We start from the raw sequence: 14,578 nt of genomic DNA, 5'->3' as shown, positions 1-14,578 counted from the left end.
GATTCTACATTGTTTAGAGTTAGACACCTCATCCTTTTAGAACATAATAATAATTCAGCAGATATGGCCCATATTGGGTTCATTGAATCCAAAGATTGTGTTGTTCCGTGGTTATATTTGCCCACGTAAAGAGGGTTACTAAAATAATATTTATTCTATCAATTAATTAATTATTTAAGCATATCTTCTCGTTCTTTGTTGAAGTGAAGTTTAAGTTTAGGTCCATCAAAACCAAATAAAAATGCCAAAACCTATAAAGGGTTTAATGGGTCTTCTGTAATTATCTTATTACATGCTCTCTATCTCTTCGTTGATGGATGTAAGAAGATATTTGGGTTGATGGAGACATGTTTGTTTGTTTGATAAAATTGACATTAAATTTGGTACATTAGAACATGCCTTAAAAAGGTGGTCCTTTTTTTTTTTGTCTGTGTGGCTATAATGAAACCAATCAAGACACTAATAAGCAATCGACCCAGTCCATTATTATTTTCTATATTCATTCAAGGCTCATATATAATAGAACATACATATATATAATATATACAGTACATGTTGATAATTGGTACTGTTTGGACCCAAAAAAATGAAATAATAACGTCCAAGACTCCATTCGGACAATGGAAGTTATTGTCAATATCAAATTATATCATCTTTAATGTTTTACAGCATTTACTTCATCAAATGCTGTAAAACATATGTAAAGAAGATGGAGGGAGGAGGAAGGTAAAAGCCGTCGAAGAGTCACCATCGTCATCTCCTCTCTTAATTCCCTGTTTCACCAGTTCTTTCAAAAGTCCTCTCTTTTTTCCATTCTCTATTATCTGACTCTCTCTTTCGTGATCTTATCGCTTCACTTTATTATTCTCTATATTTGCTGCGCTCTCTTAATTCTCTTGTTGAAGTCAGCAATGTTATGATGCCTTGAAAATTATTCTTGTCATGGTTTTTCTTAGTTTTGGAAAGGAACAAAAAAAAAAAAAAAGAACTATATCTTTTTGATCTTTTCCCTGGGTTTTGAATAATTGATATTTGAAATATCTACGGAGACCCATATCCGGCAATTTTATGTAAGTATCTCTGACTTTTGATTCCTACTTTATTGTGAGAATCTGTATTGTTTTGTGAGTGTATTTCAAATTGGGCATCTGGGAATCTCAGGTTTTGTAGTTCGAGACAGCCTTTGTTAGTGTAATATATCTTCTATGTTCATTTAGTGAATATTGCCATTTCAGATATTATTTATTTTGTTTTATTTCCATTAAGTCAGCATCTGGATCTCTCAACTTTTAACATCATTAAGTATATCCGATTGTTGGTGTTTCGGATCTAAATCTTGATTTATTCAGCTATTGAAGTATTTACTTAGTTCTTTTCAAATGAGCATCTGGTTTTTTCATTTTATTGGCCGCTTCATGTTGATCTTAGATTCTTAATAGATGTTTATTATCGTAATTGTAAGTCATTTAATTCTTGAAGTATCCTTGATTGGATTGGCTTTGCCAGTTCCAAATTTTCTCTTTACATGTGCAAAAAATCAGACCTAGCAGCATTAGGGTTGGAGTAACATAGTTGTTGCAGTTGGTACTGCCCACAGAAGTAGATATTTTGACTTATACTTTTGGTCTTTCTTTGGTACTGAAACTGTTAGTTCCCTTATTTATTATTGTTCTCTGAACAAGTGTTTGTTCAACTTCTGATAGAGATGGGCATATATCTGAGCTCCCCAAAAACTGAGAAATCCTCAGAAGATGGTGAGAATGAAAAGCTACGATATGGTTTATCATCCATGCAAGGATGGCGTGCAACCATGGAAGATGCTGTAAGTAGCCCGTTGATCATTTATACCTGTTGTAAATACTTTTGAGTGATGTTTTCCCATCTTTTTCTTGTGGTATTTGCATTATCTAGTAATCTGAAAACAAGTTAAATCAGATGAGATGTCTCAAAAGATTGTCTCCCTATTGCCTCTACTTAATTATAAACTCGTTCATTGAGTCTGACTTATAGTGATCGTTTATCAATCAATGAATGTGGTTAAATGAATGAACAACAAGCTGCAATTTACTTAAGATACTTTGTAGACATATTATGTGCTCGGGTGTTGTTTCCCTTTGCCTTTTTTTAAAAATTTTGTAGACATAAAAATTTTCAAATCAAGATGAGTTCAGTGTATCATGTTTACTTGTTTAGCAGAAAGATGGCTAATCCTTGCTCATTATCAGTCAATCACTTGTTTGCAAACACTTGTGGGGCTTATAGTTTCATTTCCCACCTTATGGAAAACCCTTTTTGCTGCCTGTCTACGGCTATTTAGTGATAGATTCTGTAGGAATTGGACCATCCTATTTGTTAGCTAATTCATAAATTGAAATCCAAATACATCAAACACCTAATGAAAGTCGCCTGTGAATTTCAATTGTTAATTATAGCAGATTAGCTTAATTTCCATTGCGTTTGCTTTTTCTAAAATCGAGTTCTTGTGCAAACAACGGATCTTGCAAAGACATGACAAGGGTTTTCCTGAAGCTCTTGTGCACCATTTTCTTCGGCACTCTCGTCTGTTTATTCTATGAATGTTTGTCGTGGCAGCTGTCAATAGCATTTCTTGAACGGTTTTGTTACTTTTGAAATGATGCAGTTTCAATTTCTTAGTACAAAACAGACGTGCTGTTAGTTACTATTTTTATTTTTTTGTAGCATGCTGCACTTCCTGATCTGGATGGTTCCACTTCATTCTTTGGTGTTTATGATGGCCATGGAGGTAAGAGTTTGAATGTCCAGATACATTTAGTGATATATTGCTATTTACTCACTTACAGGGCCTGTCTTTCTTCACCATTTGATTTGATCTATTTTAGTTTTCAGTTAAGCATTCTCCTGCTTAAATTTGGAAGTTTACGGTAGATCAAAAGACATTTTGGGGTGTTTGATAACTTTACAAAGTTCAGGGGTTAGGCTTGTGAAAGGCTTATTACTTTTGCTTTATCATCATTTATTTGCTCTTGCATTCCTGTTAAATGGATTTAGTACCTGTCCAAACTCATTGCTTTTACAATGAGGCCTGTAAATTTATATATCTTATTAATAATGACTTGAATTTAGGTTCTGCCTCTCACTTCAGTAAACTAACTTGCAGGGAAGGTAGTAGCAAAATTCTGTGCAAAGTACCTTCATCAGCAGGTTCTCAAGAATGAAGTATATTCGGCTGGAGATATAGAGACATCTGTTGAGAAATCATTTTTCAGGTCAGTTCATCTGGTCAATTGATTCGTATTTTGTAGTTTTCACTTTATATTTTCCATGCCATGTCTAATTTTTAATGCGGTTGATGAATTAGATGACGTCAAAGTCATACTATGATTTCTTGGATCAAGCTCTACGAATAATGTATTTTTATTTGAAGTCCCCATTGCAACATCTCTTTTTGTTCCTCAAATAATATCACTATTCATTTATGGATTATCAAAATATCAAGAACTTTTATGATTTAACAGTTCGAATTACATTAATAGTCATACTGCAGTAATGTCAGGGATGCTTATCATCATCATTATCGGTAAAATGGTAATAATTGTGATTCCTTTTCTGCCTCTGATTGATGTGAAGGATTATTGTAGACTAGTGATTCAACATTACAGTGGTTTTGACTATTTTGATGATTTGTAGCCATAATAATTCTGGGCTTCTTATTATGGAACTGACTCTAGGATCAGAATGCATTACGGAGGTCACGTAAAACAATTGGGTTAAATGCTTAACGTGTCTAATTGGTTACTCTTATCCATACCCTTCACATTAAGTGCTGATCAGTGTCCCCTATTCCTTCAAAGCTGCTATAAAACTATCAGTTTGGTTTTGCAGAATGGATGAGATGATGCGTGGGCAAAGAGGATGGCGGGAATTGGCTGTTTTGGGAGATAAAATTAACAAGTTTACGGGCATGATAGAAGGGCTAATATGGTCTCCTAGGAGTGCTGATGGAAATGACCAACGTGATGACTGGGGTTTTGAAGAGGTATTTGATTGAACTAGTATGCTCGAGTTTAACTGCTTATTATCTTTCATTTATACATTAGTTGCATGTTAAGTTGTTAACTAGAAGGGGTATTGCACTATTGATTACTTGGCATTTGGCAATCAAGGAGTTAAAAAAGATAATTATCATACATGGTATATATTATTATATTCATCCATTGGTTTCCTGCTTTATAAACGGGTTCGAGTGGGTAATGATTACTCATTGGATTTTAAGATATCACTTTAACCAGAAATTCAGCAATGATATATTGAGATTGAAATAGCTCTCTCTAGCTAGTGCTAGTGTTATCCCCATTGACAGACCCAACGCTACGCTATTGGTTTCAACTGCTTTATGCTTTTTATGGGGTTAAACTAGAAGAAAGCTCCCTGACCTTGTGTGTGTGTCTGTGTGCTTTTTTCTTTTTTTTTCCTTTCATTTTGATATCTGCTAAAGTTGTCTTGATCCCACCCTTGATTATCTTTGGCAGATTTCCACTGGAGCACACACACATAAGCCATGCTAATTTTTTCCTTTCTTTTATTGTGTCATACTTTACATTCATTTTATTCATGAGATATGACACATTTACCTTATGAACTTATCAGATGTTTTGTTGACAGAGGTTTTATGTGTTCATCTGTATGTTGCCATTATCTCATGTCTATATGTATATATCCGGTGCAATTGGGTTGTTGTTTTGTTAGATCTTCAGTATATTTCCTTAGAATAATTATATTTTTTCTATGCTTTTGGGAAATATAGGGCCTTATTGAAACATGAGTTGTGGTGATCCTATGCCCCCTCTTTTGAGTTGGGAATCAGTTAATCAACTAAAATTCATTGCATGGTATTTTAAATGCCAAATTTTATATGTGAAAAATTGAGTAGGTCATATAGTTAAGGTTTATGTTATTTTTTCTGCAATCTTGTAGCAGCTCTCTGTCATTAAAAACTCACAATTTGAAAACTCTAATCAGGGTCCTCACTCCGATTTTTCTGGACCAACCTCTGGGAGCACTGCCTGTGTCGCAATTATTAGAAATAACCAACTTGTTGTTGCAAATGCCGGTGATTCTCGTTGTGTGATATCTCGAAAGGGTCAGGTAATTTTTACTTAATGCTATAGGTATATCGTGGTGCACAATCCTCATATTCTGAAGAAGATTATTTCTATTTGAATAGACGTTGAAAATAGACGGAAGAGTACTTGTACACCATGTCAATGTGAAGAGACACTCAATTTTGTGCATTGATGTGTCTAATTTCCTTCATGTATGCTCTATGTTCTTTTGAGAAAGAAATCCTCGTGTTTTTTTATTTTATTAGTAGATAAATATTTCTGGTATTGAAGGTGACTCCTTGGTGCAGGCATACAATCTATCTAGGGATCATAAACCCGATCTTGAGGCTGAGAAGGAAAGAATTTTAAAAGCTGGTGGCTTCATACATGCAGGACGAGTAAATGGAAGTTTAAATCTCGCAAGAGCAATAGGTACTTTACCTGCTTCCTTGTAGTTACCTGATACATCTGAGGCTCATGTTTTAGCTCTCTTGTTACACTTGTCTACACCAGGTTAGTAGCTTAAAGGACAGTTCTTACTTGAATCTGCCAAGCAGGAGTTCAGATTAGTATCCTGGAGCTTTCTCAATAGAAGGCAGTAGATAACATTGTGTGGAAAGCCTCTATTACTACTGATAATAGAGATAAGAATAGTGTGTGTATTCTAAAGGAGTATACAAGAGTATATATACAATAACTCATGAGAAGACCAAACTACCCTTCAAGACAAAAATACTAAAATATACACATCTCTAACACCCCCCCTCAAACTCAAGGTGGGTCAAACACCGAGAGTTTGCCAATGAGAAGCTGATGACGAGAAACAGTGTGAGACTTCGTGAAGAAATCCGCCAACTGTGCAACAGAATAAGTGAAAGGTAGGGAGAGAACATCCGACAGAAACTGCTCACGGACAAAGTGACAATCAATCTCAATGTGTTTCGTCCTCTCGTGAAAAACAGGATTGCAGGCAATATGAATAGCACTCCTGTTGTCACAATGCATCGGCGTTGGTCCAGAAATATGGACACCCAAGTGACTAAGGAGACGACGAAGATGAACAATCTCCTTAGCTGTAGTGGCCATAGCACGATATTCTGCCTCAGTGCTCGAAAGAGATACTACATTTTGTTTCTTGCTGCGCCAAGATATAAGAGAGTCACCAAGGAACACACAATAGCCTGTAATAGAGCGACGAGAAGTAGGATCACCTGCCCAATCAGCATCTGAGTAGGCCTGAAGAGTGAGGGACGAAGATGATGATAAGAACAGGGATCGAGTCATAGTCCCACTGAGATACCTGAGAATCCGGAGAAGAGCACCATAGTGAACTGAGCTGGGAGCAGACATAAACTGACTCACAATACTCACAGCATGAGCAATATCCGGACGAGTGATGCATAGGTACACAAGCTGACCAACAATTTGCCTGTAGCGAGTAGGATCAGGAAGAGGCTGACCATCAGTCGGACGGAGCTTCACATTAAGCTCAAGAGGAGTGTCAGCACTGTGAGTATCTGAGAGAGCAGCCCGACTAAGAATGTCGGAGAGATACTTCTGCTGGGATAGCAGAATGCCATGATCAGAACGAGTAATCTCAATGCCAAGAAAATACCGGAGAGATCCAAGATCTTTCATTCGGAACTGAGACTGAAGATGTTGCTGAAGATACTGAATGGCAGCGGTATCATCACCTGTAATGATCATATCATCCACATACAACAACAGAATCGCCCGTCCCTGAGGGGATGACCTAACAAAGAGAGAGTGATCCTGAGAGCTCTCAATAAATCCAGCCTGAGTCACCACCTGACGAAACCGCTCAAACCAAGCCCGAGGGGCTTGTTTGAGACCATAGATAGCCCGGCGAAGGCGACAAACATGCTGAGAAGGAGTCCGAAGTCCGGGAGGGGGCTGCATGTAGACAATCTCTAAAAGATCACCATTGAGAAAGGCATTCTTCACATCCATCTGAAGAAGAGGCCATTGACTAACAGTAGCAACTGCCAATAAAGTGCGAACTGTAGTCATCTGAGCAACGGGAGCAAATGTCTCATCATAATCAATACCATGCACCTAGGAAAAACCTCTAGCAACAAGACGAGCCTTATAGCGCTCAATAGACCCATCAGGGCGACGTTTAACCCGATAAATCCATTTGCAGCCAATAGGCCTAACACCAGCAGGAAGAGGAACCACATCCCAAGACCGAGTCTCTCTAAAAGCCTCAAAACTCCTCTGCCATAGCCTGCTGCCACTGAACTAACTGAGAGGCCTCACTGTATGAGGTAGGCTCAGACTCCGAATGAAGAGCAGTAAGAAAAGCAGTAAACTGTGGAGCATAAGTAGAAATAGAACTATAACCATACCTCTCCACAGGGCGTCGCTCGCGTTGAGGATAGCGAGGAGCAGGGGGATCCATACTAGCAGGGGATGTACAGGTGGCCGAGGAGGATGAGGTAGGATCAGGACTAGCAGATGGGACATAGTCAAGATCACGGGTGTAGTGAAGAGGATAAGGAGTAATACCAGATGAAAGAGGAGGAGATGAAGGATCAGGTGCAGTGGGAACGGGATCAGGTGCAGAAGAGGAGGAGGAAGATGGAGGATCAGGCTCAGTGGGAGCAGAATCTGAGGGAGTGGAGGAAATGGGAATATCTAGAATGGATGTAGATGAAACAGGAGTAGGGGAAAGAGAAATGTCAGGAGTGGGTGAGGGCGGAAGCGTAAGAAAGGTAAGATCCTGAGATGTCGAGGAGAAATAAGGAACATCCTCAAGAAATGAGACATGACGAGAGATACGGACGCGCCGAGTCAAGGGATCGTAGCAACGATAACCCTTGTGTTCAGCACTGATACCGAGGAGAACACATTTGGCAGAAACAGGGGACAATTTGGAACGCTCAGGAGGAGGTAATAGGACAAAACAAGTGCAGCCGAATGTGCGAAGACGAGAGTAGTCAGGTGGGGAGCTAAATAGCCGCTCATGAGGAGAGATACGACCAGGCAGAACTGAAGAGGGAGTAATGTTGATTAGATTTACTGAAGTGAGAACAGCCTCAGCCCAGTAAGAACGAGGCACAGAAGCCGAAAGGAGAAGCGCCCGAGTAGTCTCTAGAATGTGTCGATGCTTCCTCTCAGCAACACCATTCTGCTCATGTGTGTGTGGACATGAGTGCTGAAAAATGGTACCGTGAGAGGAGAGCAACGTGCGCATACTAGAAGACAAGTACTCAAGAGCACAATCAGAACGGAGTGTCTTGATGCGACAACCGAACTGAGTGAAAATCATAGTGGTAAAACGGTCATACACATCGAGAATCTCAGAGCGATGCTGTAAGAGATAGACCCAAGTATAGCGAGTAAAGTCATCAATAAAGGAAACATAATAACGATAACCACAAATAGAAGGGAGAGGTGCAGGGCCCCAAATGTCTGAATGTAATAGATCAAAAACACTAGAAGTTTGGGATACACTGGGGGAAAAGGGGAGTGCTGTAGCTTTAGCAAGCTTACAACCAAGACAAGGACTCAAAGCAGAAAAAGAACTACGACCGAGAGCTCCAGACAGGGAAAGACTCTTCAGTCGCGACTCAGAAATATGACCTAATCGTCTATGCCAGATATCAGGAGTAGGAGAGGCAAGACCACAAAAACTGGGATGCGAGGAGGGAAGGTGGAGAGACTGGAGATGATAGAGACCACCCACTCTACGACCACTGCCAATCACCCGGCTGGTAGACGGATCCTGCACACGACAAGAAGAGGGTGTGATTAAAACATCATAGCCAAAATCACATATACCACCAACTGAAATAAGATTCATGCTCAACTGAGGAGCATGAAGAACAGAGGGTAGAGAGAGATGGCCTGAGGGCTCTGAGGTGGTAGTAATAGAGCCAGCCTGAGAGACTCTCAATGGAGAACCATCGGCAGTGTAAATAGAGGAAATAGGAGGTGCGGGACTACAATCATTCAACAGGGAGGCATCAGAGGTCATATGATGAGAGGCGCCCGAGTAAAAAATCCAAGTACTAGACATACCAGTGGCTGAGAAAGCAGAGGATGCAGGAGTGCTACCAGTGTTGGTGGAAGCAGTCATCTGCTCAAGACGCTGCTGATACTGCTGGAACTGTTGGAACTGCTGAATATCAATAGGAGACATAGCAGAAGCAGGAGAAGGAAGTGCAGGAGTAACAACCGCAGCAATAGGAGTGGAGGCACGGCGACCACGACCTCGAGGTCCAACACGACGCTCGGGGTGAAGCTTCCAACAGTCATCCAAAGTATGACCTGGCCGCAGGCAATGAGTGCAAGTAGGACGACCAGATGAAGGTGAAGGAGCTGTGGAAATACCAGAGGGTGCCGCAGCAAGAACACCAGAGAAACTAGAGGGTGCGGGAGGTGGCCTAACACCACCTAGCAGGCGCAGACGAGTCTCCTCTGCAACTAACTCAGCAACTGCAGTCTCAAGACTGGGAGAGGGGTCACGATGTATAAGCTGACCAACCAGAGAACCAAACTCAGGGCGGAGAGCCATCAAAAACTCATACATATGACGCATATCCCAAAAGGCCACATGAGTAGCAATATGACTGCCAGCAGGGAGAAAGGCCTCCAACTCACGCCAAAAACCACGCATGTGCTGATAGAACTGCTGGATAGACCTATCATCCTGACGAGCAGCAGCAGCCTGAGTAAGAAGAGAATACTGACGAGCCCCACTACGCTCAACAAAACGAGCAGTAAGAGACTTCCAAACCACATGGGCAGATTGAGTAACCAGATCAGGTCGAAGAGCCGGGTCGAGAGACTCAATGAGATAACTGGAGACTCGATTAGTCCGAAGACTCCAAGCAGCTAAAACATCATCAGAACAGTCAATGGGTGGACCATCCGTGAGATAAGAGCCCACGGCCAAACAGAGCGTTACGAACCGTGGCACTCCAAGTAGGCCAATCACTAGCAGCGGTGAGCCGAAAATCAGTCGAAGTGGGAAGAAAATCCCGAGGAAGTTCAGAGGTGGTCAAACCAACAGTCGTCGAGGATGAGAGTGGCGTAGCAACAGCAGAAGTCGACAGAGACCGAGTGGCGGAGGAACCAGTCCCCGGCAAGGGAGGAAAATCACTACCAAGAGTTGTCATCAACACAAATGACAATTTCAGAAATCTGTAGGGACTAAACTGCAAGTTCAGAAATCTGGAGGGACCAAACTGCAATTTCTGAAATCTGGAGGGCTAAACTGCAATTTTAAAAATTCTGGATGGACCAAACTGCAATTTCAGAAATCTGGAGGGCCAAACTGCAATTTCAGAAGATAAAAAAAAAACAGATCTGCTGGCTGGGTGCCGTGACTGAAGACGCTCACTCAGCAGGGTGCCAAAGAGAGATCACGCCGGAGATGCAGGGAGCAGAGTATCAATAGCGCACAACAGGAAGCTCGCCGGAAAAAAAAAAGAGAGGGCAGTGGTGCTAACGCACAGCAGGAAGCTCGCCGGAAAAAAAAAAAGAGAGGGCAGTGGTGCACGGTGAGCTGGACAGAGAGACAGAGAGCAGCACCGAGAGAGTTGAGAGGAGTGGCGCACGGCAGGGAGCTCGCCGGTGAAGAAGAGTACAGTGGCAAACAGCAGTGAGCTCGCCGGAGAAGAAGAAGAGGGCCGCCGCACGAAAGGAAAAAATTTTGTAGGAAAAAAAAAAAAACTACTCCGATACCATGATAATAGAGATAAGAATAGTGTGTGTATTCTAAAGGAGTATACAAGAGTATATATACAATAACTCATGAGAAGACCAAACTACCCTTCAAGACAAAAATACTAAAATATACACATCTCTAACAACTACTTTCAATAGTAAAACCAATTTTCATAGTGCGTTCCTGATACAATCGGAGTGTACTCTAATAATGGTTGCACAAATGTGAGATGGTTTCATGTTTCAACTATGATTTTCTTTCTGTCACAGGTGACATGGAGTTCAAGCAGAATAAATTTTTGCCTGTTGAAAAGCAAATTGTAACTGCGTATCCTGATGTAAACACGGTATGTACTTAGTCCTTGCCTTCAACAATCTATTTTTTGTGGTACACACATTTCTATCACACTTCATGCAATGTGTGATACATTGGTGCTATTCATAGCCTTCAGTTTTATCTCAACTTTTGATGCTATATATCTAACATCAGTTTATGCAGGGTAAACTTTTTTGTCTGACCTCATTTTTTCCTCATTTTTTTGGGAACTCGTTTCTTATTAGGTTGATCTTTGTGACGATGACAATTTCATTGTGCTAGCATGTGATGGAATCTGGTACGCATCTTATGCTTTTCATTTCTGGATAGGATCAATGATTCTCTGTTGTTTGTTATTGTTTTTAGTTGGTTGCAAATATTTACTGCATCATCAGTGGACTTATCCTGAAAAGATGAAATTCAGAGTTCTGTCATGTTCATAAGAATACAATAGCTAGAGAGAATTGAGTTCTATACTTCTATGAGTTTTTTTTCATTAAATCAACGTAGTGATGTATTATTTCGATATTTTGAATAATGTTTTGTTGTCTTAACTAAATGCTCTACTGTTGTACCTTTTTGGCTGCAATTCTTTTTGCTTAAATCATTTTGCTTTGATTACATAGTGTTTGCTTACCGCCTGTCATCTTTCTTATACACACAAATCCATTTTATTGCTCTGGGGAAATGGCCAAGTCATTAGGTTTTGGGCCAACACCTCAAGTTAGATAAGCACATCATCCATTCCTGTACTGACTTCAATTTTCTCTGAACATCCTTTATGTGGGATTTGGTCTTGGTGATTCTTCTTAGTACGGAACACCATTGGTGCAAGTTTTAACTACTATTAAGTCGATGGTTCTATTTGTTCATTGTTTCAGGGACTGCATGTCAAGCCAACAACTAGTGGATTTTATTCATGAACAGCTAAAGACGGTATGATTTTTTTATTTTTTTTTAATAATTTCGTTTTAAATGATAATTCCATTCTTTTATTTATTTTTTGTTACTTCTGCTATTACCATAACTGCTGCTATTCGTACTATTGTAATATTGTTCACTTAGAGAAGTGCGAGTGTAGTTTAGGAAGGAATGCTCGATTATGTGTACATAAACACTATTATCTGTAGATTAACAATGATGATGGAAGAAACCTTCATTATTAGAAAATTCAGTTTAAGGTTCATATTTTATGATGCACGAGTGTTGTATGTGGCCTTGTGCTTTTATAGCCTGATATTAAATCAAGATACTTCTCCTTGACAAATGCAGGAAAGCAAGCTCTCTGTTGTATGTGAGAGAGTACTCGACAGGTGTTTGGCACCATCAACTGCCAGTGGCGAGGGGTGTGACAACATGACCATGATCTTGGTGCAATTTAAGAAACCCTTGGGTACAACTAGTAATGCATCTGCGGACGAGCAATCGTCAGAATCTAAGCCAGCTGATGCTCCTGAAGGAAGTGAATCAACAGCTTCTACACACAATTGAGTTGCCTTCTGATAACAAAAATCACAAAGGCGCTAGTTCCGCCACCCGCTTTGCCTTGATAATCCAGGTTCAGAGACGTATATGTAGATGTTTTAACACGAGTTTTTTTTTTTGTGCTGCCGGGCATGTTTTAGGTATGATTACCAAGTTAATATGATAAAAAGATGTACAGTGTGTTTGTTTGGACATCACCCTACCATGGCAAGCTTCCTTGTTGGTATGGGCATTTGGAGACAGAATGCTTGTGCACTTTTGGTTACAAAATGGTCTCAGTTTTATGGTCTGCCATGTATTTTTTTTTATAATGGGAAGGATAATATTTCTTAGTTTTTGTTGATATTTCATCTTCTTTGCTTATTATGGGCTTCTGGTCATACTTACTGGTCTGTTTGAGAAGGGTTTAGAAAGTAGAAACTAGAAACCCATTTTGTTAAAACCTGCTTCAAGAGCCCACTGGATACTGGGCCAAAGCCCATTAATATTGATGCGCCCAATTGATTTTGAATTACGAGTATTGGGCCTGTGGGCTATATGATACGTAAAAAGTAAAAAGCAACATTTTGTTTTCAACTTCATGTACGTGAGCGTGTGTTACTATAAATGGATTGGGGGTTGGTGGGCTGGTTCTACAACTGGTGCACCAAAACCTTACCAGATTTGTGTTCACATGAAAGACAACAAATCCAAGTATCTAATTAGTTTCTTTTATGGATAATTGTTCTAGTTGAGTTGTATAAATTGTTTGACTATATATATATATATATATTTGACTTATTTTGTTGTACGTCTCATTCTTTCTTGAGGGTTTTGCTTTAACACTCAGAGCTATATCCATTATGATGATAATGAAGAATTTGGTCCTCTTTGGAGCACTAGTACTGATCCTGCTTTGCTCTCGTGAAGGTTTATTTATCAATTACAATAATTTTTTTCACGTTTATAATATGGTTTCCTGATAACAAAATGTGGCCTCTATAGTCCCTTTTCGGGGTCCAAAATTGTTTTATTTTTTTAAAAAAAATCATAAATATGCAGAATTCCATTTAACGAATCTAACTTTGTATAAATAACGTGACAGTTGAAGCAAAGGGTACGTGTTCGGAAAGGGACATTAGCGTCGTACAAAGCCCGATGGAGAAACTACCGAGTGGAATACCAACGTTTGCGGTGGAGATCACAAATACGTGCACAAACGGGTGTGCGATTTCTAATCTTCATCTCAAGTGTGGCCAATTCACTTCTGCAACACTCATCAACCCGTTAGTGTTCAAGCGTATCGCATATGACGATTGCCTTGTCAACAACGGAAATCCTCTTGTTGCTGGAAAAACATTGATGTTTAGATATGCCACAACAAGACAAAACCCGCTCTCTTCGTTCCTACACTTGTCAGTAACCATAAATACTGTCAAGTTTTGTGTATCAAATGCAAAATTATTTTCATACAAATAAAAATCGCACAATTGTTGTCATTGGCTCCACTTTGATTTGTGAACGTCAACTTTTGTTGTCAATGGTGAATCTCTCATGTGCCAACATCGTACCAAACTTGAGCTGAAAGGATTTGTCTCTCTTTTCGCTGCTTGCAAATTTTTTTTTTCTTTTTGAGACCAAATCCTATCATGATAAAATAATTAACTAAAGCCCTTAATTTTATGTGATTTTTCAATAAACTACAATAAATTGAAAAAGAAAAAGAAAACTGGATATCCAAATAATATTTGAGTAGTCCATTATATATTTTGATCTTAGGTTCGGCTTCTTGGTCAACAGAATTATCTTCTTCTTTTTTTTAAACATATTATCCATATATAGACAGTGAGGTGTATTAAGAAAAAAATTATTATATTTACAAGTCATTATTCTTATTCTATATTTAGTGAAAAAATAAATTATTTGTTGTTATTATTATAGTGAGATGTATATCGTTCACATTGTTTAAGCCTTTAAGGTATCAGTACCCACAAATGGGTTCAGTTTCTCGTCTTTCGAC

At 39.4% G+C, this 14,578-nt stretch overlaps 1 protein-coding gene across 3 annotated transcripts; it reads left to right on the top strand.

Moving 5' to 3' along the window:
* Window positions 1-712: 712 nt before the first annotated feature.
* On the top strand, window positions 713-12,922 carry LOC120005848 (probable protein phosphatase 2C 60). 3 transcript variants are annotated; one of them, XM_038855701.1, is made up of 12 exons: window positions 713-1,070; window positions 1,704-1,822; window positions 2,701-2,764; window positions 3,140-3,248; window positions 3,865-4,018; window positions 5,002-5,127; window positions 5,207-5,296; window positions 5,393-5,516; window positions 11,049-11,125; window positions 11,340-11,392; window positions 11,976-12,030; window positions 12,367-12,922. In XM_038855701.1, the coding sequence occupies exons 2-12, from the start codon at window positions 1,706-1,708 to the stop codon at window positions 12,583-12,585; spliced, it is 1,188 nt and encodes a 395-aa protein (XP_038711629.1). In that variant the 5' UTR covers window positions 713-1,070; window positions 1,704-1,705; the 3' UTR covers window positions 12,586-12,922. The 3 variants fall into 3 exon arrangements, with proteins under 3 accessions (XP_038711629.1, XP_038711631.1, XP_038711630.1); XM_038855702.1 differs by lacking the exon at window positions 713-1,070 and adding an exon at window positions 1,087-1,191; XM_038855703.1 differs by lacking the exon at window positions 5,207-5,296 and having other exon boundaries at window positions 1,046-1,070.
* Window positions 12,923-14,578: the final 1,656 nt, after the last annotated feature.

This window comes from Tripterygium wilfordii, chromosome 9 (assembly GCF_013401445.1).
Source record: "Tripterygium wilfordii isolate XIE 37 chromosome 9, ASM1340144v1, whole genome shotgun sequence".
Classification (NCBI taxonomy): domain Eukaryota; kingdom Viridiplantae; phylum Streptophyta; class Magnoliopsida; order Celastrales; family Celastraceae; genus Tripterygium; species Tripterygium wilfordii.
The sequence above is the reverse complement of the archived record's forward strand: the minus strand, read 5'-3'. Positions and strand labels throughout refer to the sequence as shown.